Source organism: Schistocerca serialis, chromosome 1 (assembly GCF_023864345.2).
Source record: "Schistocerca serialis cubense isolate TAMUIC-IGC-003099 chromosome 1, iqSchSeri2.2, whole genome shotgun sequence".
NCBI classification, from domain to species: Eukaryota; Metazoa; Arthropoda; class Insecta; order Orthoptera; family Acrididae; genus Schistocerca; species Schistocerca serialis.
This window is the reverse complement of record NC_064638.1, coordinates 496,447,514-496,475,093: the sequence shown is the minus strand read 5'-3', so window position 1 is coordinate 496,475,093 and position 27,580 is coordinate 496,447,514. Positions and strand designations below refer to the sequence as shown.

General features: G+C 43.4%; 1 protein-coding gene across 1 annotated transcript in view; it reads left to right on the top strand.

Annotated features, from left to right (window-relative positions):
- The first annotated feature begins 4,885 nt into the window (after nt 1-4,885).
- The window catches only part of LOC126473985 (potassium voltage-gated channel subfamily H member 8), a 493,833-nt gene continuing 471,138 nt past the window's right edge, over nt 4,886-27,580 (top strand). Inside the window, exon 1 of the mRNA XM_050101374.1 lies at nt 4,886-5,113. Within this exon, the coding sequence (XP_049957331.1) occupies nt 4,984-5,113 (130 nt within the window). The 5' untranslated portion in view covers nt 4,886-4,983. The remainder of the gene's footprint in view (nt 5,114-27,580) is intronic.

The window sequence follows — 27,580 nt, the reverse complement described above, 5'->3', positions numbered from 1 at the left end:
GGTTCCAGTAAATGGCGTAGAAACATTAGGTAGTCGTTCTAGGACTTGCAGTGTGTCGATGCTTTTTGATTACCGATAAGTGAGTAAACAACGATATGTTGAGTACAAATGCTAATAATACGAAATAATTTCAGTCCTGCATCTGCCTAACTGCGATTTCTTTCATGAGTTCGATGCACTTTAGATCGTTCCGTACGCATACTCTGAGATGTTTAGTGTTTCTGGCTATTTCCAGGAATTTAGTGGCATGCAGGGAAACAACGTTTCTCCCACGCCGACGCCCCTTCCCTCTACACAGGTAAACAAATATTGTAATTTTAGGATCGCCGTCGTATTTTATGGCAAGATACGTAGCGGTCTGTCTCGTTGCCTTGAGAGACATTTTATTTCAAAATCTATTGTATAAACGAAAAATGAAATGCAAAGTCATATTCAAAGTTGTAAAATTTAATTATATACTGTACTTCTCTTGACCATAAATATTGTATCAGTTTCCTTACGTGTTTTGGTCGCTAGCCACCTTGAAAAAGACATGAAATTAATTGGTACAAACATCTCGTCCAAGTATCGCGTCCGCCGTTTTCTTCCGTTTCCGTCTTCTTCTTCTGGTCTTCAGCCATCAGATTGGTTAGCATCAGTTCGCCATGCATTACTGTCTTCGGCCTCCCTTTTGAGAGCGGTATGTGCGGTGCAACGGGTATCCTCCATGATCTGATTGATGTACTGTAGTCGCGGTCTGTCTCTTGTATTTTTCACTTTCACTGTCCTTTCAATGATAATTTTAATGATACCATCATTTATCAGCAGGTAGCCGACCTACGGTGACCCTTCTGTGTTCGACTGCCTTCAGACAACAAGGCTTCTCTTCCTCCACTCTGTGGAGCACCTCTTAGTTTGATATCTAGTATGCCCAGGAAATCTTGAGCTTTCTGCGGTAGCACATCTCTAAAGCTGTTATTCTATGATTTTCTGCTTCTCCTGTTTTCTGTGTTTCACTTCCGTACGGCAGCACACTCCAAAACAAACGTCTTTATGAGGTTTTTCCGGAAATGTTTGTCTATGGTGCTGAATGTGAAAAGGTTTCTTCCCTTGTTAAAAGCAGCTTTTGCCTGATGGATTCGGATTGCAATATTCTTCTTTGACCTTCCCTCTGATGTGATTTTGCTCCCTAGGTCTCCAGTTTTTCATTGTTAAGTGTGCATTGGGCAACGGTATTTTGTCTACTAGGCACTAAGATATTTGTTTTACCTTTATTAATTTTTAAGTTACAGGAAGAGCTGAGGATGATTTGCTTCTGCACTGGCATTGCTTGCAATTGTTCTGCATCCTCACTTAACTCTGCGATATCCTCTGCAAATCTCGGGATGTCCATTTTCTTACCATAAATTTTAATTCCTCCTTCAGGTCAAAGTTTCTACCTGCCTCCATCCACTGCTCGGAATTATCCTTTGAACAAGATAAGAGAGAGTGAGCAGCTCTTTGATTCACGCTGCCTAATAGTAGCTTCTTTTTGACGTTCTCCACACCTTATCACCGTCACATCTTTTCCACACAGTCTCTGCTTCCCTTTCTGTCCTTATACTCTATATCAGTCCCTCTCGGACAAAAAGATGTCGTCGGTCTATCCTGTCAAATATTTTTTCTAAGTCGATGAAGGGAATACATGTGTCTTGGCCCTTCTTTAATGTTTTCTCATGAGTTAATTGTAAGCCGATTATTGCTTCCCGTGTGCCTACATTTATTCCAAATCCAAATCATCGCGCTCACAGCATTATCCTGCCTTCTATAAGCCTCAGAATAATAGAGGTCAAGAGCTTCGAGCAGCGTGTTACCAGAGGATCTTATACGGTTCACATCTCTTTGTAAATGCTTCCTTTGGTAAGAGCATTTAAATATTAGTTTGCGTTTTGTTATTTAAATGGACAGTGTTAGATTGTAACAATCCGGTGTGAATGCCCTATTGTTTAATATATACAGCTATTCAAAAATTCCGCCACGAAAGTGGCTATGTAGTGCTGAAAATTTCAGGTTCCTCTGTTGGCAGATACATGATTACTCGTCTTCTAGTTCAGTCTTAGTTAAATGTGCTTTTGCGTTTAAGGCACATTTTACGCCGCTCACATACTGCACACATAACTGTCGACGACATTTGAACAGGATTTAAGTCGTCAACCAACAAATTTTGTATTGGAATGCCCTTAAATAACTAAAACCACTGATTACGGACGCAGCTATTCGATACATCTGCGCTTTGTAAAACATTGCAAGCAGACATATATTGTGTCTCACTCACGTGTTCTTTGTTACTGAATGTCTACAGCCTGTCAACAGTCTGTTCACCAGCAGCCAACACTGCGCTCATAGGACAGAATCTTAATTTTGTCTAAGAGAGTGGATTTTGGCACTCTCGCCTTATATACACTGTCACCAAAAATATTCTTCCATATTCAAATGTGAGTGAAATCTTATGGGAATTAACTGCTAAGGTCATCAGTCCCTAAGCTTACACACTACTAAACCTAAATTATCTTAAGGACAAACACACACACCCATGCCCGAGGGAGGACTCGAACCTCCGCCGGGACCAGCCGCACAGTCCATGACTGCAGCGCCTAAGACCTCTCGGCTAATCCCGCGCGACTATTCTTCCATGCTTTTAATAGAAGCATTGAACAACTTAAAAATAACTCCATACAAAATGAATACAACATACACAGCCATACACATTATAGAAAGAACCTTAAAAATTATATCTGTTTCTCTGCATGGCCTGTATTCATTTCCCTCTGTAGGATTTACATACGCCGTAAAGTTTATTTCTTACTGAGTCTACTTTTTTCATCCATATATCCAATAAAACAAATGTAGCGTGTCATGTTCTATGGAATTTGCTAGCAATATGTTTGCAGTTGCATTGTTGTTTGCAGTTGGATGAGTTCGACTTCACTCGCATAATAAACTTACCCGGTTGTTAACAGTTGAATGAGTTCGACTTCACTCGCATAATTAAGTTACCTGGTTGTTAACATTAATTTAACACATTTTATCACGGATAAATTTCTTGACTATCTCTCGTTGTTACCTAGTAAGCCATCTACAAAATCACCACAGCGAGAATTACTGTTACACTGATATGGAACAGTGAGAAAATATGTTCCATAGTTCAAACTGTCTTTTTGTTTTTCTGTATGGTAAATACTGATTGTGATTTATTGCAAGTCTTCCTCCATCTCGTGGATCGGTAATGAAAGCTGGATACAGCACTTACACGCATTTATTTGTTGTTTTTCATATACCGTGGGTGTGGCAGGTTTCTCTAGGCGACAACTCAAGACCAATGTTCCTACACTCTCCTGTGAAGGCTTTCCTCACTGAGACGTTCTTTGACAGTGAATCCGCTGTTCAGTATTGTCTTTGGGGACCATTAATTGCAACTGGGGGAAAATGACAGTTATTACATCAGCTCATCTGCTGCGCACGAACATTGTCCAAATAATTCTGCTGTTCTGTAAACTGAAAAATAGTCTGATTGAACCCTAGTTCGGTGTGTGGGCGCGAATTTTTCTTTACGCCTGCGCCTTGACGTGCATTGAAACTGGAATTTTGTAGATTATATCAACACGTTTATTCCACAACACACAGTCTAAACTGTGAAACCATGGCCTCTCTTTTTCTCTTTTAGTAGCACTTGTATTTTTGAAATGGCTCTGAGCACTATGGGGCTTAACTTCTAAGGTCATCAGTCCTCTAGAACTTAGAACTACTTGAACCTAGCTAACCTAAGGAGATCACACACATCTATGCCCGAGGCAAGATTGGAACCTGCGACCGTAGCGGTCGCGCTGTTCCACTGTAGCGCCTAGAACCGCTCGGCCACCCCGGCCAGCACTTGTATTTTTAAGACAACACTGATTACACTACAAGAAACACATTGGTTTCTTCTTTCGTCGCTATTTCTTGATTAATTCCAACTTCTCTACTTTCACAAATTCCATTAAAGAGAGAGAGAGAGAGAGAGGAGACGTTACTGTAGATACTGCAACTTTAACACAGATCTTTGTGGCTGACCTCTCTGACTTGAACTGTACCTGTCTCGATTCCGGATTCATCGCAGATATTGATTCTAACAAATTAGTTTCTTTTGGGCGGTAACTGATCAATGTCTTCACAGGCAAGTTTTACATTCCATACAACATATGAACCTATAAACAGAATTTACATAAATATTAACGACGAAGTGTACCACCGATTGCTCCCGTTCGATCCTTCCATCGACGGAGTGTACCACGCTCGACTCTACCGATTATGTTACCACCACCAATTTGAACCTTGACGTGTTACCTATTAGCTACACGTGATAAACCCTTCAGTAAGTGAGCTATCACATAATTTGTGATTAGTTTAGTGTAAAATAATATTGTGAGACCTCTCGTTTTAGGAATCGGGCTTTCATAATAAAATGTCAATATATTTAGGTAGCAGTGTAGTGCGTCTAAATACGACCACCGCCTCACGGTGAGAAACGGGAAAATCAGCTCCACCAGATAAATGAGAGGATGAATACGGGCGCCGCCCGGTGGTGAGAAACAATTCTCAGCGCCGGCGTGAACGTGTTAATACTGTACGTTACAAAATTTCACGAATTCCATTACATATAGTATCAACGCGTATCATGAGTGCAAAACTCGTATTTTTTTAGCGACAACATGGACGAGATACTATTTTATGTCTTTTTGAGAACAGCTAGCGACCAAATGCGTCAGGAAACAAATATTTGTGATCACTACAAACATGCTTTTAAACTGTGTTAGCATTTTCCTTTGATTGCTGGATGCTGCAGCGTAGCTCACTTGTTTTGTTCGGGTGCGCTGTGTTTCAGACAGCAACTTCGTGCTGGGCAACGCGCAGGTGCCGGCGCTGTACCCGATCGTGTACTGCTCGGACGGCTTCTGCGAGCTGACGGGGTGGGCGCGCGCGCAGATCATGCAGAAGGGCTGCGCCTGCAAGTTCCTCTACGGACCGGACACCGCGGACGAGCACAAGCTGCAGATCGAGCGCGCGCTCGACGCCAAGACGGAGCTCAAGCTGGAGGTCATCTTCTACAAGAAGAATGGTCAGTCCGCTGCCTGCTCACTCTCCAGTCAGCATATTTTAATTTCACTTACTCCTCTAAATGGAGGCAAGAAACATGTCCACACTGTTCACCGCTTCCTTTTCTCGTCGTACCTGTGAACAGTTTCCTGAAATTCACACATTATTTTGAAGCTGCATTGCGTTGTAGAGATTCGTGAAACTCATATTACCTTCCTACTGAAAACTGCCTATTATTCGAGCTACTGCGGACCCGAGACTGAAAGGATAACCGAAATACACAGATAATCCAAATTACACGTGTTTTCTGTCGGAAGCTGTAATTTACTGTACTTATAAAAAATGCTTCATATTACACTTGATACCCCACTTCAATACTTGCTCGCCGCAAACTAGCATTTGTTTACAAAACTACTCTTGAATCCACACATATTACAAAAGCGAGTGTACGTACGTATGTACTCGTATGTACGTTTGTATGTATGTTCCACATCTCCTAAGCCACCGGATCTATTTCAATCAAACTCAGTACACATATGACCTACTGTGTGCAAATCTCCGCTGAGGCGTAAGAACGCGCTACGTATCAAAGGGGTGCGTATGATGGTGAAAAATCAGTGTAGTTCACAACGTGTGAATACCAATAATTTATTTATTTATTTATTTATTTATTGATTTACTTAACCTGGCAAGATTAGGGGCATCAGGCCCTCTCTTACATCTAACCAGGCATTCTACTTATTTTACATTCATATGTTTTAGTAGGCATGTTAAACTACATCTAGTACAAAAAGTGAAATAAACAATTAGAAAGGTACACCTGGAAAAATACATACATATACAGTTTATATTCGTAGACCATAAGTACTGTTATAAATAGACGTTATTGAAGAGAACAGATTTTAGATAGGAGTGCTGGCAGCAGGGAGTATGAGGGAGATTCATGGTGAAGGGAGGAGAAGAATAGATACATGATGAAACATAATTAAGGAAATATAAAGCAAAAGAAGATTGCGTGGATAATAGAGATAGATGAAGAGGAAGGCGTCTCAGGAGCAAGATAGGAGACGCTAGCTTTGCTATTTGACAGATGAGAGGATTGGCCTTCTACATTAATTTTGTGGAGAACTTTATGAGGATGATAGTAGGAAATGCTTCAACTTCTTCTTAAAAGCAGCAGGAGATTGAATTTTGCGCAAGGTAAGGGGCAGTTTATTCCAGAGGCGGATAGCGGCAACTGAGAAGGAGTTTGCAAAAGTTTTTGTTTTGTGAGTGGGCACAGTTAGGATACCAAATAAGAGTGACCTCATGTTTCGATTATGATGGCATGACAGGTTTTTAATCTCTGAAGCAAGGTACTGAGGTGCTTGCGCGACGAGGAGTCGGTGAAGTAGACATAGAGTGTGGTAGTCACGCCATTTGTCCGGCCGCAGCCACCCTAGCTCGGAGTATGAAGCACTAACATGATCATATCGGCGAATGTTGCAGGTGTAACGCACACAGGCATTCATGGTTAGCTCTAGCCGTCTTTTGTTTTCACTACTCATGCCTTGTTGAATCACATCACAATAGTGGAACGAGTGCTTGCACGAGCTGGCGTTTCAAGTCCTGTGGAAATATGTTCGAAACTTTTTGAGAGCATAGAGACAAGCAGACGTCTTTCGGCACACTGCGACTGTATTCTCCGCCCAGTTGAGATGCTCATCCAAAGTTACACCCAAGTTCTTCACTGTTTTCTGATATGGTATTGGAGTACCGTCGAGCAGAATAGGAGGTAGCCGTTCGCGGAAATCTGAACTTATTTACTGAACTTATTTACTCATCCAGAATTTGAAAATGAGAGCATTTAGTGTGTGTGTATGAATTTCTAAGGGACGAAACTGCTTAGGTCATCTGTCCCTAGACTTACACACTACTTAAACTAACTTACGCTGAACAACACACACATCCATGCTAGAGGGAGGACTCAAACCTCCTGCGGGATGGGCCGCGCAGTCCGTTACATGACTGCTCAAACCGCGCGGCCACTCCGCGCGGCATCACTTCGTGACTGGGAACATACTTAACAAATAATTTCGAACTTTTCAAAACTATTTCTCGCTGATAAACCGCCCAAAATAACGAAAGCAAAAAAGTTCACCGCTTACTACATCATTTACTTAAACTGCCATATAACGTTTTAATTTATTATGTCTTTGCTACTAAGTGCATTTGTGACACATTTTACAGACAGTATTCACATATACCACTGAATGCAGCAGCAAAATTGTATTACTGTACGTCACATATTTCAGGAGATACGACTTAAAATACTGAAATGCTTGAGAAACTGCTGCTACATGTATTACTTTCTGCTACTAACTCTAATCGCAATATATTTCAGAGATCGTATCCACATATGCCGCTCAATGTACCTACATAAATATATCATTGTGCGACGCATAGTTCAAGACATGCGGCGTCATTAACATTGAGCTACGTGAAAATGAAACTGCAGGGTTAAATTCGCTAGAGGTACTTGTGAAATACCTGTACAAACACGTGTGAAATATGTTAAATATGTATGAAATATATATGACATATGCCGCTCGGGATTAGCCGAGAGGTCTAGGGCGCTGCAGTCATGGACTGTGTGGCTGCTCCTGGCGGAGGTTCGAGTCCTCCCTCGGGCATGGGTGTGTGTGTTTGTCCTTAGGATTATTTAGGTTAAGTAGTGTGTCAGCTTAGGGACTTATGACCTTAGCAGTTAAGTCCCATACGATTTCACACACACATATATGACATGTTAGTACGGGGACAAATACATGGGTAAAAATTGGATGTAAGAACCACCAGATTCCTACTCGGATAAGGCAGATACCGTGGAGAGAGAAAGGGAAGGGGGGTAGGAGGACATGCACCGACATAGAGGGGGAAAGAGGAGAAGGGCACAGATAGGGGGAGGAGGATGTGAACAGAGTTGGGGGGGGGGGGATAGAAAGGCATGAACTGAATAAGGAGGCAGAAGGAGATGGATAGAGACGCGGGGAGGAACAGATAGGCAAAGAGGAGCGGGAGCAGAAGATGAACAGCTAGAGGGGGGAGGAAATGGACAGAGCAAGGGGAGAGTAGGAGATGAAAAGAGAGCGGGAGGGAAGGAGATGGGCTGATAGAAGCTACTCACACTATAATTCGTTTCACTTGCTTTTAACTCACTTTCGGGAAATAATCTTCCTATATTTTTCTGTTTTTGTTCATCATCCATTTTTTCCCCAAGAAGAAACTTTGGGATAATCAAATGAATTTTGTCCTGTACTCTCGAATACTATATCACAACACATTTGAGTGCCTCGTTGACCGTGATGGCGGATCCGTTGATAGCCACTTCCACTTCTTCGTTCACCGAATACACTTTGTTCACTGTATACGCACCACATAGCTGCTCATACACCGATTCATAGGTATTGTTTTATTTATTATTCGTGGGTGGTTTCCTCGTCTAAGCGTTCACAGTTAGAAATTTGTAATAAAAAATATTCGCTCTAATTATAACAGAATACTTCGGTCTTTGTAAGCTATCTGATCAAAAATATCCGGTCGCCCATGTGTGATACGGAATTGATCACTAGATGTCACGAGAGGCGCAGCCACCACTATAAAAGAAGAAGATAATTATAGTGTTATTAGTAGGGAAGCGGTAACAGCTGAAAAAGTCTGATAGGAGAGTCCAGTAACTTCGTACGGACTGATGACCATAGCTGTTAAGTCCCATAGTGCTCAGAGCAATTTGAACTTCCTACGTGAACTGATCACTGGATGTCACCTGAATAACAGATCCATCAGGGATACGTCAACCCTTCCATAGCTGCGCAAGTCGATTTTTTGTGATGTGACTGTGAAGCGGAAGCTATGAGGAACAAGGTTACTTAAACCAAGGCCAGGCAGACTTCATCTACGGACGAACAGTGACCCTCGAGCATAGTGGAGACTGGCTGTAAAATATAGCATTAAATCAGCTATGAGCTCCATAATGTTACCGGAAGTCCATCAAGCGTAATGACTGTCCTTACACAGAAATAACAAGGGGCAGCGGTCAGCAGCTCCCCATAAGCCACACGTTTCTGCTGTCAACTCTAAGCGACGCTTGAGGTGGTATAAAGAGCTACGCGTCTGGTCACTGGATTACTGGAACGGAGTGATTTTTAGTGGTAACTCACTGTATACCCTGTGACAATCCGATGGAAGTTTTGGGTTTGACGAAAGCTTCGAGAAAGTTACCTGCCTTCACGTGTTGTGTCAAGAGTGAAGCACGGAGAAGGCTGTGTTACAGTATGGGGATTTTCCTGGCTATACCGTCGTGCCCTTACTGAACTTAAGAAAACGCTAAATTTGTAAAGGTATGCACATACACTATGTGATCAAAAGTATCTCGACACCCGGCTGAAATGACTTCCAAGTTCGTGGGGCCCTCCATCGGTAATGCTGGAATTCAGTATACTGTTGGCCCTCCCTCAGCGCTGATGACAGCTTTCACTCACGTACGCATACGTTCAATCAGGTGCTGGAAGGTTTCTTGGGGAACGACAGCCCATTCTTCATGAAGTGCTGCACTGAGGAGAGGTATCGACGTCAGTCAGTGAGGCCTAGCACGAATTCGGCGTTCCAAAACATCGCAAAGGTGTTCTATCGGATTCAGGTCAGGACTCTGTGCAGGTTATTCCATTACAGGGATGTTATTATCGTGTAACCACTCCGCCACGGGCCGTGATATGAACAGGTGCTCGACCGTGTTGAAAGATGCAATCGCCATCACAGAACTGCTCTTCAACAATGGGAAGCAAGAAGGTGCTCAAAACATCAATGTAGGCCTGTGCTGTGATTTTTTTTTTTAATCATCAGTGTTCTGACAGGATTGATGAGGCCCGCCACGAATTCCTCTCCTGTGCTAGCATCTTCATCTCAGAGAAGCACTTGCAACCTATGTCCTCTATTATTAACTGGCTTTATTCCAAACTCTGTCTCCCGCTACAGCTTTTGCCTTCTACAGCTCCCTCTAGTACCATGTAAGTAATTCCCTCCTGTCGTAACAGATATTCTATTATCCTGTCTTCCTTTTCAGTGTTTTCCACACATTGCTTTCCTCTCCGATTCTGCACAGAACCTACTCATTCCTTACCTTATCAGTCCACCTAACTTTCAACATTCATCTGTAGCACCACATCTCAAATGCTTCGATTCTCTTCTGTTCCGGTTTTCCAACAGTCCATGTTTCACTACCATACAATGCTGTACTCCAGACGTATATTCTCAGAAATTTCTTCCTCAATTTAAGGCCGATATTTGATGTTAGTAGACTTCTCTTGGCCACATTTCTTAGATTTACTCTCAGTCCATACTCTGTACTCCTTAGACTGTTCATTCCAATCAGCAGATCATGCAATTCTTCTTCACTTTCACTCAGGATAGCAATGTCATCAGCGAATGGTATCATTGATTTCCTTTCACCTTGAATTTTAATTCCACTGCTGAACCTTTCTTTTATTTCCATCATTGTTTTCTCGATATACAGATTGAACAGTACGGGCGAAAGACTACAGTCTGTGATAGTGCCACGCGAAACAACATGGGATGCAAGCCCCCTCCATGACAACACGACCACACCATAACACCACCGCCTCCGAATATTACTGTTGGCACAACACACGCTGTCAGATGACGTTCACCGGGGATTCGCCATACCCACACCCTGCTATCGGATCGCCACATTGTGTACCGTGATTCGTCACTGCACGTTTTTCCATTTTTCAATCGTCCAATATTTACGCTACTTACACCAAGCGAAGCGTCGTTTGGCATTTATCGGCGTGATGTGTGGCTTATGAGCAGCCACTCGACCATGAAATCCTATTTTTCTCACCTCCCGCTTAACTGTCATAGTACTTGCAATGGATCTGATGCAGTTTGGAATTCCTGCCTGATGGTCTGGGTAGGTGCGCCTATTACACATAGTACCCTCTTCAACTGTCGGCGATCTCTGTCAGTCAACAGGCGAAGTCGGCCTGTACGCTATTGTGCTGTACGTCTCCCTGCACGTTTCCACTTCACTATCTCATCGTAAACAGTTGACCTAGGGATATTTTGGAGTGTGGAAATCTCGCGTACAGACGTATGACACAAGTGACACGAAATCACCTGACCACGTTCCAAGTCCGTGAGTTCCGCTGAGCGCCCCATTCTGCTCTCTCGTGATGTCTAATGACTACTGAAGTCGCTGATACGGAGTACCTTGCAGTAGGTGGCAGCACAATGCATCAAATATGGAAAAAGTATATTTTTTGGGCGTGTCCGGATACTTTTGACAAAATAGTGTATTTTTTATCACTGTGTGCTGCTTACAGTAGAGGAACAGCTCACGTGCGATTATTGCTTGTGTCTGCATGACAGTGCACCCTGGCAAAAAGCGGCATATGTGAGGAACTGGTTTTGGGAAAATATTCCTGAAATGGGCCGGTCTGACTAGAGTCCCGACATGAACCTAATGCAATACCTTTGGGATGAGGCAGAATGGCCACTTCATTCTGGACCCCAGTGTCCTGCATCACTACTTGTTCTCGTTTCGACCGTTGAGGCAGAATGGTCAACAGATATTGAAGCAACTCGTTGAAAGTGTCCCCAGCAAACTCAAGACCGTCATAGATGTCTTGACACTTTTGATGAGATAGAGTCTTTTACTTGTTTAAAATCTGGAAAATAAGCGCGGGTAGCCTGCAATTCGAATAATCTCCACCATCATAATTGGAAAATTCTGTAATCTGGAAACTGAGTTCGAGGTCAACATTTGACACGTATCTCACTTATCACATATGCAAGACTAATTCCCCATCATTATACGGATGTTTACGAAAGAGCATGATCGTATAGCTTAACACACAGCGCTCTAGTTTGCGGAACATGGGAATAAACGAAGTCTGGATGGCATCTGCGCCGTGGATTAACTACCATTAGTGTGGTACACTGGCCAGCTTGAGTGTGATTTTAGGCGGTTTTCCTTGCTCTTTTAGGCAAATTTTGAACTGGCCACCTCTTTCTGCCTAAAAAAATACGACAAACATATATTAAGTAGTATAATCACATGATTCCACTCGCTCGGGTTTAAGTCATAGCTGTTGCGATACAATGGGCATTCTGGCACAAAATTAATAAAGTAAATTTTCTGAGTCACAATAAAAACGGCCCCCGAACGGCGGGATAAGCGCTATGAGAGAGACACACCCAGAATTAAGTCAAATCATTCAGTAGTAGATGAAGCAGCGGTCATAGACTGTCCTGCCACAATTAAATTTCATCATACATTTCTCCAATTTCTTGGCATATAAACTTAAAAGAATTATCACGTTGCCAGTGAGTGACCTGTGTTTCTAATTACACTTAGGCACATCTACTCTTTCGATCCGAGCAGGAATTAAATCTCCATCATTTGAGTAAGTTTACGTAATGAAACCAACTGATAATAGTTAACCCCTCTTTTCAAACTGAGCAAACGAGAGTGTTTGTATTTTTAAACTTTTTTCCAGTTCCTAATTTTCTGAGGAACGCACATGTCACTGGCAACGTTTCCGTGGGAAGTAAGACAGGCAGAACGCTTGGAACAAAGGTTAGCCCGAAACATTAAGTTCCGTCGCACAATCTATTTTCATAGCCTTCCTCGATTGTACAGATGTGTGAAGTCATTAGATTGAGACACTGAGCTCGGACAACGTGTTTACAGCGTCCACCGACTAAATATTGGATTTATGAGGCCTTCTTTTCTAATACATAAGCCACCTCTCGGTATTCGGCGGAGTGAATTTCTGGAACCACTAAAATAGCCCCCCGTTCCCTGTTCCATTAGCGAATGCCGCGTAGGTACAGTTATTTCTGTAAGCTTCCGTAACAGCTATAATTTCTCGAATATTGTCGTTGTAGTCATTTCGCGAAACGTACCGCTTCAGATTTTAAGTCAGGTCGGTAGCCTCTCTCATTGCTCTCCTTACGCTCATTTTCGCTTCGTCCAGCTTTCATTTGTAAAATAGGCTTTGACCTCTCTTGAATCCGTGATGAAGCCTCATTTTTTATGTAGCAGTTTTCTAGCAAGACTTGTAAACCTCGGTGGATTTTTCCCGTCCCTTAAGACCTTGCTCGGAACATACTTCTCTAAGGCGTAGTGAACGTTGGTTTTGAATTTTTTTCCATTTGTGCTCCACATCTTCGAACTCAGCACTGAATATTTGATGCTGACTAATCACATACCGTGCAATTTATATCATGTCACTCTCGGCAAGTATAAAATGTTTTCATGGAATTTCTTAAATTCCTAGTAATACCAATAGACGCAGGTGTTATCACAGTCTTATGACCACTGATACCCTCATCTACGTCAATGATTCGAGAAGTTCAGGTCTGTCTGTAATTAGGAGGTCTAAGACGTTTCTTTCTCGAGTTCTCTAATTGTCGGCGCAAAGTAACTTTCAGACAAGATCATTTAGGACAGTATCACACGAATCTCTATCTCTGGCATCAGTTTTGATTCGCATGGCTCCCTCAATCTATATCTGACAGGTTGAATTGATCCCTTACTTAAATCGCATTATAAGGAAACTTATTCACGAAATCCTCAAAGTTCTCTCTGAAGCACTCAATCAATACAGCTCCTGACGCATGCGGTCTATAAAAGCATCCGATTACCATGTTTGATCATCCTTTGATACTTAATATCATCCAGATTAATCCACATTCGGATTATGTGATAACCTCGCTGGATGTTACTGAAATCTTTAATGCAATAAATACGGCGCCACCAGTGGTGACTAACCTATTCTTCCGGTAAATATTCCAATTCGATCATAGGATGTCGTTGCTATTCACTTTAGGTGAAACGCTTAAGATGATATTAGTAAACTACAGAAGTATCTATGGTAAGGTTCCAGAATTAGAGCGCATTATTGGTTACAATGCCCATACACAATGTATTTGTGGGGACGAGCATTCTGGGAGAGCAATGCGGTTGATATATTTTCGATTTAGGCGAACATTTCATCTCTGACTCCAAGGGGTGGTTCCTCTAACCTAAAAACTTAGCATGCGCGCCACACGTACTCCGCCTATTGTATGTTGTATGTGCCTCATCTTTGAAAGGGAACTCTGCAACTCTGCACTCCATCTCGTTTAGGCCTTCCACTCTGCTCCAAGCCACAGGACCGCGATCGATCCTGGGTAGGATGCTATAAGCAGCGAACTTAGCCTACACCCCGTGTGGGGTGCTATCTATCTTTAAGCAGAGAAATATTCTTTACAATAATAATGTAAAAACAATGGGTAACTTGCGAATGTCCCATTTAAAATGAAGTACCTTCGCTATGACTTGGGATCATGCCTATTTCAATGTGAAATTCTTCCGGTAGTAATACTTTACGAACAATTATTTCTCACATGTAATTGCCAATAAGCGTCTCTAGAATAATTTTGTTAGTTACCTATCTTTACAAACACGTTGCTGGTCGAAATCAGGAGTACATTTAGTGATGTCCAGTAAGAAGGACAAACGTGCGCATTCTTATATTAAAACAGTAAGGCCATAAACGCCATAGTAAGGGAAAATGTTATTTTTTTCGTAGATGCTGAGTCAATTTAAAAACGTACGTGTGAGCAAAACTTCAGCAGGAGACTCCAAAGATGAGTCAAGAATAAATAGTCAAGTAATGAAGATAATAGATTATTACATTCAAACAGCAAAAACGAAAATATGGTGCAACCGATCACTACAATTATACTCGTAGTAATGACAACAAAACACAATGAAATTTCACTCTTCAGAGGAGCGTGCGGTGATATGAAACTTCCTGACAGATTAAAACTGTGTGTCGCACCGAGACTCAAGCTCGGGACCTTTGCCTTTCGCGGGCAAGTGCTCGACCATCCTTTTTTACCAGAGGTTGAAAATACCGCTTCAGTTGTAAATTTGTTTTATTATCACGACCGGTTTCGGGCTCTTATAAGCCCATCCTCAGGCGTCGCAACTGTGCTGCGACCCCCGAGCGCCGTCCGCTTATGAGAGCCCGAAACCGGTCGTGATAATAAAACAAATTTACAACTGAAGCGGTATTTTCAACCTCTGGTATAATGCTCAGTTGCGGATGTTCTTCCAACAGGATTGTTCATTTTTTTATTTATTTTTCTTTTTTTTAATAGGTAGATGCGTTGGCCATGTTTATAAAACCAACTTTTTATTTTTTTATAGTGCTCTGCCGACTCCTTTATTTATGTATTTATTTATTTTCTTCCTTGTACAGAACAAATGGTTCAAATGGCTCTGAGCACTATGGGACTTAACATCTGAGGTCATCAGTCCCATAGAACTAAGAACTACTTAAACCTAACTAACCTAAGGACATCACACACATCCATGCCCGAGGCAGGACTCGAACCTGCGACCGTAGCAGTCGCGCGGTTCCGGACTGCTCGCCTAGAACCGCTAGACCACCGAGGCCGGCTACAGAACAGTAAAGCCACATATTACATGAACAAAATTTTGGAGGTAATGAGAAAACATATAAAAATCTCTGTTTTTTTATAAATAAAAGACAACGTTCTTCCTCAACATCCGCCTTTTTCTTGTAAATGTGAATCAGCATCATTAACATCACTACTTTTTTTTATAAGGGGAGCGCATGAGAAAGAAAACAAGTAGGCAGCAGATACAAAGCTATCCGTGAATAAAAATGTGTAAGGTAAAAAACATTATAGGATGAAAGAGAACTGTAGGAAATTAGGAAGACTTGCTGCGCAATGCTCCACTTTGTCGCGCCTTCAAAACAACGTCCATTCTATCATTGATCATCAGAAGGGGAAGGTGTTATCGCCCAGTATTGGCTGGAACGTTTCGTCGAGGTTCCAGCTCCAGCCCAACAGTGTCGATGTCGGCGAAGGGCGTGGTGGCTGGTGTACTTGGAGACGTGTCCAGAAGTCCGCCGGATCGACGATGTCTTTCTGGAAGAGGTAATTGATAGACATGCCACTGATCCATGGTATGTCGTGCCACTTAGACGATGAAAAGTACTTCTTATCAGGATATATCTGCATGGTAGGAGAGTCGTGATGTGGGGGTGCTTGGAGGCAGAAGGCCACAATCTTCTGTACGAAGATCCAGACAGCTGCTTCTGCTCCACACTCAAAACGGTGTAAATCTATATCCTCGACCTTGCACTTGAGGCTCAGGGGTGAGTCCATCAGGGCGATGCGATGCAGTTTCTGTGTTGTAGTATATTTGCCGTTGACTAGAAGGTACGCGTCGCGGTTTTGTCAGTGGCGTGGTATGGTTGATGGGTCGTTTTCCTCACTGTAGGCCATGAAACCCTGGAGTGACGTGCTTCGACGCGGTTTAGGGGTGGCTACGTTCGGAGAAGGCAGTATATGTCGTGAGTGGTCGTCTTCCTGGTTCTCGGGAGCTTGGTGCATCTATAGCTGTAATCCAAAAAGAAACGGCCGATGTGCGACATCGGAGGTGGAATGTATGCCAAAGACGTCAGTGGGCGTCTCGAAACAGGTGATCAACATTCCAGTAAAACTAGCATTTTTACCCTTTCAGTTACCGGAGCATAGTATTGGTGTAAAATGCTGATGTCTCACGTTAACCAGATTGAGGCCACTATCCCGCTTCGGTAAGGTGAGGGCATCATACTGGACTTTGAAAATGTGTCCGAAATATATAAAATACTCGAAAGCCACCTGTAGTCTGGCCGCCATTGTCGCAATAATGGGCGGAATCTGCGCGATGTGGGGTACCCGGGCTGCCAGATGAGCATTAACGAAGGTGATTCTGGCACATATTCAGCGGGTGTAGTAGGTAATTCTGTATGTTTGCTCAGATTCTTTGCAGATGCGGCCGAAAGCTGATCGCCGAGGAGCGGTGAATGTCTCGCGTGTACGCCAATCCGAGACAGAGAAGTGTATCCACCAGTTGAAATGGAACTACGCTGTCTGTGGGAAGGCCACGGCCGATCTTCAGGGCCCATGATTTTGCGATGTTCGTAGGGCTGCCTGCCCCTGCACTGTAACGGATAATCCTTTGCATCGCAGCTTCTACGTCAGCTGCTGAACGTACGATGAGAGCCAAGTCGTCCGCATAGGCTCGGCAGCGGAACACATGATCCCGGAGTGGAAAACCTGCCAAGAGTCACCGTAATCCACAAGTGAATGGTTCTATCGCAATGGCATAAAGCACCGTCGACAGTGGGCAACCTAGCGGGACTGAGCGTTTGATCCGTTTAGGTTCCGTAAGTCTGCCGTTGACGAGATGCCTTGACGGCTCTAAGCACTATGGAACTTAAAATCTGAGGTCATCAGTCCCCTAGACTTAGAACTACTTAAACCTAACTAACCTAAGGACATCACATACATCCATGCCCGAGGCAGGATCCGAACCTGCGACCGTAGCAGCGGTGCGGTTCCGGACTGAAGCGCCTAGAACCGCTCGGCCACAGCGGCAAACCTTGACGTTGCCCCTAGGAGGAGTCGCTTAATCATCTGCATAATCAGCTGCTTGAACGTTGGGGAAATCGCCATCCGGTCCATCACAGCGTTGATAAATGCATGACTGACACGGTCAAACGCTTGATTGAAGTCGATGGACATTAAAGCACCTGTCAGTCGTGAGTGTGTTGCCACAACGATCACATCTCGATATTCACTGAGGCCAGTCGTATATTATGGTCGTCGCCTAAAGATGTTTGTTCGTGGGAAACCATTTCTCGTACTATATTTTTAAGTCGCACAGCTAGAAGGTGTGTGAAGTCATAATTGAGTAACGTGATTGGCCGATAACTATCGAGTCGTGTTCCTTCTGTAGGTTTCGGGACTGGTATGAGTAAGACTTCCATTAACGTTGATGGCGGGACAGCCGCGCCGGACAAAAGTTCGCCACGCGGGATTAGCCGAGCGGTCTTAGGCGCTGCAGTCATGGACTGAGCGGCTGGTCCCGGGGGAGGTTCGAGTCCTCCCTCAGGCAGGTGTGTGTGTGTTTGTCCTTAGGATAATTTAGGTTCAGTAGTGTGTAAGCTTAGGGACTGATGACCTTAGCAGTTAAGTCCCATAATATTTCACACACATTTGGACATTTTGACAAAAGTTCGCAGTACATGTCTCTCCATTGTGGCAACATCAAATCTTGGAAGGTTCTGTAAAATTCGAGCGGTAAATCATCCGGGTCGGATGACCGATTCAGTGATCCTTTGGCGACAGCGCCAAGGACGTTGTGGGTGGTCACTTCCGCAGTCACGAGGGATGCTGCAGCGGGCAACCTCAGCAATGGACTCTGTACCGGCAGATATTTCTTGATAGAGAGTAGTGAGTTGTGAAGTCATCGGCAATGGAAGCTTGCGAAATTAGATGTCGTCCATCAAGTAGGTCTAAAGTTGTCCATAAGGCTTATCGGCGTCGGCAAACGTATTGAACAATATGATCCATAGAAGGTTCTTCACCGTTAATCCTTTCTTGGCCGCATGTTCGCATAATGACTCCTTCCAGATGGCACATGGTCAGGGCTAAAATCTTTGCCTTGATGAGCTGAGCTCCTTTTAGATGGTCCGGGGACGGGGAATGGTCCTTGAGCTCGAGTAAGTTTAACATGGGAGCCGATATTATTGGTGTTGATGGTAGCGATTCGGTATTCCTGACTGGGGATCCGTGCTACCGATATGTACGTAGCTGGTGAAGGTTGCCTTGGTAGAAATCTGTTGTGTGGTGATTCCACCTGGCTTTGGCTCTGCCATAGCATGTCAAGATGCGTCGGATGGCTAGTTTGGCGCACAGTAACCACCACTGCAGTGTGGTCTCGTAACGCTTGATGTGTTGAACACAAGCGTGCCACATGTCGGTGGCCTGTTGTCGACATTCAGGGTCCCGAAGTAGCGTGACGTTGCGTTTTCGAGGTCCTGAACTGCGCCATATAGATTGTCTACGTAGGTTGATACAGATGTAGATGTCATGACCCGAAAAGGCAGACGGCCAACGTTCCGCTTCGAGGAGAACGTCTGAGAGCGTCAGATATATATACAGTCTATCGAGTTGGCTGGCGGAGTGGCTCGTGATACGTGTGTGCCCCGGGCGGTGGACAAGGAAGCGAGGTCTTGGACATGCGGTAAAATGGGGATATTGGTCAGTACGCTCGATAACACAGTTGAAATCTCCACCTACGATGAGGTGATCGTATCTGCCGAGGAATAAAGGCGTAATATCTTCTGCCTGGAATACGAGCGATTCCACCGTTTATCTGTGCCCGATGGGGCGTAGAGATTTATGATTTTGATTTTCTCAACTGCCATGGCCAATGCTGGGAGCTATTCAATATCGGAAACTGCAATGGGGCGGCGTACGTCTCGTATCCATAAGACATGCACCAAGTTGCTGCCCTCGGTTCTTATAGCATGGCATGTCATTTATGCTGCTCTTAGCGAATCGCAGAGCAATTGAAGTTTAACGTGGGAGCCGATATTATTGGTGTTGATGGTACCTATTCGGTATGCCTGGTGTGGGATCCGTGCTGTCGATATGTACGTAGCTGGTGGATTGTGGAAGTCCATGCTAATCGCAGGAGTCTCCTTAGAAACATTCCCACAATTTTAGTGTTGGTCTAACGGAGGAACAGATCTCATTTCCGCATCGGGTGGAGACAGCAAATCCCCGTCATCCGACCATGAGAAATGTCTATCATTTTCAACATTGGTGAGAGGTAGCAGCGCCTGCCGATTCGGCTCAATTGCTTCGGTGACGATGGGCTTGCTATGTTCCATGGCATCTGCGCGCGGGTCTTGCTCACGATCTCTGTTAGACGGCTCATCGTCTTGTGGATGACGCGTCTCCGTGGCAGAGGAAAAAGGGTTATCGTGTACACCGTGAGATTTATGCGCCACCTCTTCGTCATGCGGAGGGGGCTCAGTGGCCGATTCTGATGACTTATGGCGTTTTTTTCATCGTTTGGGGGACTTTTGCTTCCAGCAATGTGGTTCAAGTGGCTCTGAGCACTATGGGACTTAACATCTATGGTCATCAGTCCCCTAGAACTTAGAACTACTTAAACCTAACTAACCTAAGGACAGCACACAACACCCAGTCAACACGAGGCAGAGAAAATCCGTGACTCCGCCGGGAATCGAACCCGGGAACCCGGGCGCGGGAAGCGAGAACGCTACCGCACGACCACGAGCTGCGGACGGCGGCAATGTGTATCGGTGTCTGAGGAAGGAAGAGATTCGTGTTTTCCCGTTACAAAAGCTGCGGGTGCTATGATAAGGTCGTTAGTGTCCACAAAACCCTTGTTGGTATCCTTGTAATGTTCTATGATGCGGTCGTCAGTCTCCATAAAACTGTCGCTGGTATCCTTGTGGTCTTATAGCATGGGTGTGTCCTGCTGTAAGTCATGTTCGGTGTCAAGGTGCTGGGACGTCCCCGCGTGTATCAGTACAGAGAGACGCACGTGATCTGCGTCTTGTGAGGACTGGACGTGCATTGTCGTCGCACAGGTGACTGGAAGGGTGGCTGTGGTTCGGTCGGCGTTCGTGTCGCCGTGCCGTTGTTGCGGCGTTGCAAGCATTCATTACGAACGTGGCCTTCTTGGCCACAGCCGGAACATGTTCGAGGTTGTCCGTCGTAAATGACCACCGCATGGCAGTCGCCTGTAGAAAAGTACGTTGGGACGTGCCGTTTGAAACTTGTCTCACACCATTAAGCGTTGGATACGTCGTAAACAGTGCCCACGTCTCGGCTGCGTGACTCCGGACTTTTCCGTACGGGCTTAGCACCGCGATGACTTCATCGTCCTTCACTTAGGCAGTTCGAATACATGGATCGTTCGGAGGCCAAGTCCTGTGTGGTCCACATCCACAGGCCCGACGTTGCCGTCAGAGTGTCGAAATTTTAGTCCATGTCGCATCCGTTGAATAATCTCGTTGTACGCAGCGTCGGAAGTCAACGTAAGCGATGCTGCTAATGATCGATAGGTGTATGCCGATGGGTGTCACGGGGGTGAACGCATAGAAAGCGTTCGACGGCCAATGCTTCGGGTCGTGCAAATACATTTGAAAAGGTGAACTTAAGCGCGCTCTTCCTGCAAGGGTTGGCCATTATACCTTGTTCGACTGACAAGCGCGGTGAAGTGGAAGTAAACACTCGGCGCGCGCAGCGACGTGGACGGCCGAGCGCGGTGCGCACTGCTGCCCTGCCACATGACTCACGACCCGCCCTCACAGCATTAACTCCACCAGTATCTCGTCTCCTACCGATCAAACCTCACAGAAGCTCTCCTGCAGAGACAGCAGACGAGGTGCTGGTGAAATTAAAGCTGAGAGGACGAGTCGTGAGTCGTGCTTGGGTAGCTCAGATGGTAGAGCACTAGCCCGCGAGAGGCAGAAAGTTTCACAACGAAACAACTTACCAAACGCATTTGAAAGCGATAGTCACAAAGAAATCTACGCAAAACATACTATCGAATTCATGAGCTAATTCAGGTCAGTTGTTCTGTGCATTTGGAGATTGTGAGAATCTTTGGGAATTAGTGATTAATGTCTTCACGAAATCAGAAACATTTCCAGGATACTGATTATGCTGGAGATTTCGCTAAATCGTGATGTTTTATTTACTTAAAAATTCTGTTGACATGTTGAACTAACGAATAAATGAGAAGTAAATATTTACTCATTGATATTTCAAGTACCACACGGACGGACGACCACATGTCATTACCAAGTATGTTATTCAGAGGTCTGCCACCGGCTAAAGCTGTAGGTGAATTCCTCATGAAACTTCAATTAGAGGATAGGAGACCGGGAACATAGTGATGACAATCCTAGTTGTGTGTGTCAGCGCTCTAGGTGAGAAGCGGTGGAGACTGGTTTAGGTAAGCAAACCGATTACAGGGCTTTAGGTGCATATGCGAGAGATAGCTACGTGGGATCGTGTAATGCCCTAAGTCTTCTCGTATCTAAATCTCCTGGACTGATACGATATCAGTTTCCGTAATGTATACCCCAAGGATGTAATCACGGAATATTCCATCTACAAAAGCCAAAATATACACGCCGTTCCGAAACGAGTTTTTCAGCGATCTATTATCTATTCCGCTCGCCAACTAGATAATGATTATAAAATTCCAGAGTTTATACTTATAACTTTATACAAGTAGTTCCTTGTGACATATAAATCGCAAATATTTCATGAAACAGCTCAAAATATCGGTACAAAGTTTTGACAAGGTACTTAGGCAAACAGAGCAACTGATTCGCTGTATGTGTAATATACACAACTACTATGTGTCAATAGATACAACTTAAGTGAGTATTCTAGAATACGGCATCATGTCCTTTTAAGGAAGTTGAAGAGCTGCTGAGCTGAGGCATTGAACTCTTCCTTCAATAAGCTCTCTAATTTAAAAACAAAAATGTGCATCATTCCTTAAAAGAAAGCGTAATTGCTTCAATAGCTCAATAAATACAGTAGTGATTAATATTAATATTATAGCAAAATCATCTCCTAAGTACGTACTACTGGCTCCCGAAAATATTCATTCTATACTTCCAACAGGTTTTCATTATCATGTTGAACGTTTAGAATAACAGACAAGAACCTAAAATGCGATGAGAAAATAGCTACAGTCTGCAGTAACGCATCAGCATGTCTGTATAAGCCGCCAAAATGTAAAAAGCTTTTCACTATAAAAATTAATTTGAACAGTCGGTTACACTTCCGTTGTTGATTACAGCGATCTTAGACTGCAAGATCTTTCTCAAGGAAACTCTAGTCTCTTGGTGCTGGTGCGTACGATATATTTCCACTTCCTGATCGTATTTAACCATCTTGTGCACAGCTTTAATGAACTTCCGCACTCCAAAAAGATCTTTGTTCTTGCAGTCTATTTCAACAACTCTTCCTCAGGCAAATGCAGAAATTTGCACACACATTGTCTCCCTTGCCGTCTTATCGACATAAACAGCTCCTCGCATCTTCCCTCTACCTTCACACTTTTATGTAAACAACACAGCAGAAACTGTCATCCCCATCACAGAAAGATACTTTCTGTCACCGTCTATCAATCACTCGCCTTTTCAAAACTGCTTTCAGCATAAGGTACCCACGTTTGGCATGATCTCCTTTACTAAATCTGACAACTAAATAACATTCCCAGCTTCAAAAGATTGCTAAGGATCAACCTACTATACATTCCTAAAGAACAAATCGATAAAAAAAAAATTCTACCGAAAATTTTGCAAAAATATCCCCATCGAAAGTTGAAGCCACTTTTTATATTTTTTGATTTACCGGTCCGGTGTCGAGGACATGCTCATCATCAGCGGTCCGATGGAAGATACATAAAAATAATGCATAATAAATGCTATGCTCTATATGTTATGAGGGCAACGGCCTTGCCGCAGTGAATACACCGGTTCCCGTGAGATCACCGACGTTGAGCGCTGTCGGGCGTGGCCTGCACTTGGATGGGTGACCATCCAGCCGCCATGCGCTGCTGCCATTTTTCGGGGTGCACTCAGCCTTGTGATGCCAATTGAGGAGCTACTCGACCGAATAGTAGCAGCTCCGGTCAAAGAAAACCATCATAACGACCGGGAGAGCGGTGTGCTGACCACACGCCCCTCCTATCCGCATCCTCAGCTGAGGATGACACGGCGGTCGGATGGTCCCGATGGGCCACTTGTGGCCTGAAGACGGAGTGCTGTGCTCTATATGTTATGGAAGTATGAATCTGTAATTACAACTTACTTATATTTTACTTACACTCTTCATAAAATTTTTCAGATGTTTTATTAATTTTATATACTTTCTAGCACACTATCATACGATCATAATTGAGACAACTGTACTTTCAAACATCAGTGACACATATATATGAAGGTGGTATCTGTTCTTTCGGAAATGTCCGAAAGAACAGATACCATCGGTGACCATGCAGCTCGTTAAAATGACATTTCAAGGAAATGAATACCCTTAGCTACACACAGGCACTGATATAAGTCAACGGGGGCAGTTGAAAATGTGTGCCCCGACCGGGACACGAACCCGGGATCTCCTGCTTACATGTCAGACGCTCTATCCATCTTTCCTTTTTCTTTTTTTTTTTTAAAAAGACTAGAGTGGTCAGTTACGAGCAGGTGGACACAAGGCGGGCAGGGGTGGAAACCCGAGGCCTGGCGGCGATGCCTCCCCCCTCCCATCCCTGAATCACTGCCTCAAAGTAGCTTTTTGATTTATATTTGCAATTCGTTTATTAGTCCAGTGAAACTGCCAGAAAAAAAGCCTGTACCTTGCAAAAGGTGGGGTAGAAGATTTTATTTTTTTAACTCGTTCATATTGTTGGAAAGGTTAGAAAACCAAGTTTTGCCAACAAAATTTCTCTTGGGAAAACTTTCTGCAGTCAAAAAACTTCGAAAATTTCGGACTTTTTCAGTTTTTTCAAAAAATCTCAGTTTCATTTGCTCCTATCGCTTTTCTATTTTCTTTTTTAAACAGCACAAAATTCTCGACAAATTTGATTGTTGCCATTTTTTTCTACTCCCAGTATCTAATTCGCTACAGCGCGTCAAAAAATACCATTTTTTTCAAATTTCGAGCGAAGAATAGTTGGTGAGAATTTCCACGATGTAAAGTTCCGTAGAAAAGATAAAGTTGTGACTCTCCCTTCTGCGTTCAATTCTGTAAAAGCAGGGAGCACTAAAATTACTCCTGTTGATCCTTTGGCTCTTTTCCAAAGGATTTGTTTAATGAAACAAAGTGAAGAAGAATTAAAAGCCTTTCTGAAATATGAATTTGCTCCTTACCAAATGTCCCTATTCTCAGAAAAAGGCTTGCGAAAAGGAACAAAATCTTCATTCTACAATGCCTTCGTTCCAGTGGAAGATGTGAATTCAGGTGGACCGAGTAAATTTTTTGTCATTGATGGATGGTACCTTATCCACAAAGTGACTTGGACTCGAAATGTTTGCTTCAAGTCAGTAGCCCAAAGCTATGTTTCTTACCTGCAACGTCATGGATCTCAATTTGCTATTGTATTTGATGGGTATCCATGTGAGGGAGACAAATGTAGCACAAAGAGTGCTGAGAGGATTCGTAGATCCAAACAACATTCTTCGGTTGACGTTGTGGTTGAATCAGAGATCGCGGTAGCCGTGCGGTTATGGCGTTGCAGTCCGGAACCGCGGGACTGCTACGGTCGTAGGTTCGAATCCTGCCTCGGGCATGGGTGTTTGTGATGTCCTTAGGTTAGTTGGGTTTAAGTAGTTCTAAGTTCTAGGGGACTTATGACCTAAGATGTTGAGTCCCATAGTGCTCAGAGCCATTTGAACCATTTTGAATCAGAGATGGTGAACCAAGTCCCTCAGGACAAGTTCTTGTACAACGAACGAAACAAGATGCGTTTGATCACACTTCTTAAAATGGAATTTCTGGAGTGTAGCATTGAAGTGCATCAGGCATAAGAAGATGCTGACGTTATAATAGTAACATCTGCCATTTGAAGAACCAAAGATTTTGGAAGTGTTCTCATTGTAGGAGAAGATGTAGACCTGCTTGTGCTCATGACCGCTTTGGGGCAAGGCACTGAAAACTTATTTTTCTTAAAGCCAGGAAGAGGAAATGCAGAAGACAAGTGGTTTTCCACTGCATCTTACAAGTTTGACGTGAATATATTCTGTTCACTCACGCCTTTAGCGGATGTGATACAACATCTACTTTTTTTTGGTCAAGGAAAAACTAAGTGCTGCAATATTGTTGCGAAAAATGAACACCTAACCTCAGCGCTTTGCACGTCCAATAAACCACATGCTACCCGTGAAGAAATAATAACTGCAGAAGAACAGGTTACTATCGCATTGTATAGTGGAGGTGTCAGCAGTTCCCACACACTAGACCATTTGCGGTACCAGCTATTCGCCAAGTCTGCCACAAAAAGCAAACTGAATCTTGCACGGTTGTCACCTACACAAGATGCTGCACAACATCATTCGTTGCGGACTTACCAGCAACTCCAAAGTTGGTTGGGAAACTAGGAACCTCCTGAGAAATGGGGCTGGAATCACAGTGACCACGGTCCAATACCCGTTATAATGAGCCAAGATCCAGCACCTGAAGCACTTCTTCACATTGTTTAATGCTCATGCAAGATGAACTGTGGCGGAGCGTGCTCCTGCAGAAAAGTGGGTTTGAAATGTTCTTCATTTTGCAAGAAATGTATTGGGGTCAACTGTGAAAACGTGCCTAAATTTTTATATGAAGACAGTGAAGAAGATATTATGGAGGATGTTGAGGAAACCGCTGACGAAACCAACGAACTTGCTGAGGCTGACTCGCTGTTTAAAGAAGAGGTCAGTCTGGGATCAACTCTATGTACAGACCCTGAATCCGTAACTCAAGGTATTTCTGGTGACACTTAGGAACCTGGCCCATCAAAACGTTGGAAGTGATGCTCATATCTGTCTCAAGTGCGCTTAAGTGCAATATTACAAGTATTACACACCCAGAACTGTCAACATTTTTTAGTAACTGACAATACATTTTAATTGTAATAAAGCTACTTATTTTTAATGTCAGCTGTGTGGCTGTTATACACAAGACTAATCACCTAACTAATTAAGTTGCCTTTTGCAGCTAATAATAGTTCAGTTTCCTGAGACAATTTATTTTGTGTGCGTGTGTATGTCTGTGTGTGTGTGTGTGTGTGTGTGTGTGTGTGTGTGTGTGTTTATGTCTCTTAATGATGTATTTTTATATTTATAGTTTTACAAATACCAGTTCTGAGGTGGCCCATAGTGAACTTCAGGTAGTGATGTAAGAATCACAATAATTTGGTGCCCAGCAATCCTCATGTTGCATACAGAGAAATTGAATACCTGAAAGTGAGGTGGTAAATTCCAACTTATAACATGATGTATAATGTATTTATACTACACAAGCAGAAACTGAAAAAATAGTGTTCAAAAATAAGCTATCTTGCCACTATGCTCAAAATTTGAAAAATTGGTATTTTTTGAGGCGCTGAAGCTCCTTAAATAATGGGAGTAGAAAAAAATGGCAAGAATCAAATTCGTAGAGAATTTTGTGCTCTTTAAAAAATAAAATAGACGTTAAAGCGATAGGAGCAAATTAAACTGAGATATTTTGAAAAACTGAAAAAAGTCCGAAATTTTCGAAGCTTTTTGACCGCAGAAAGTTTTCCCAAGCGAAATTTTGTTGGAAAAACTCGGTTTTATAATCTTTCCAACCATATGAACGAGTTGAAAAAATAAACTCTTCTATTCCACCTTTTGCAAGGTATATCTACTATTTGACTGGACTATATTAACAAGTTATAGGAAAATAATAATAATAATACTGATGTAAGCTAAGAGGTGTGAAGCAATGGACAGTAGAGTTGGTGGAATAACTATGTTCGGGTATAGTGCATAAAAGAAGGAAGCGCGTGTCCATGCGTCTA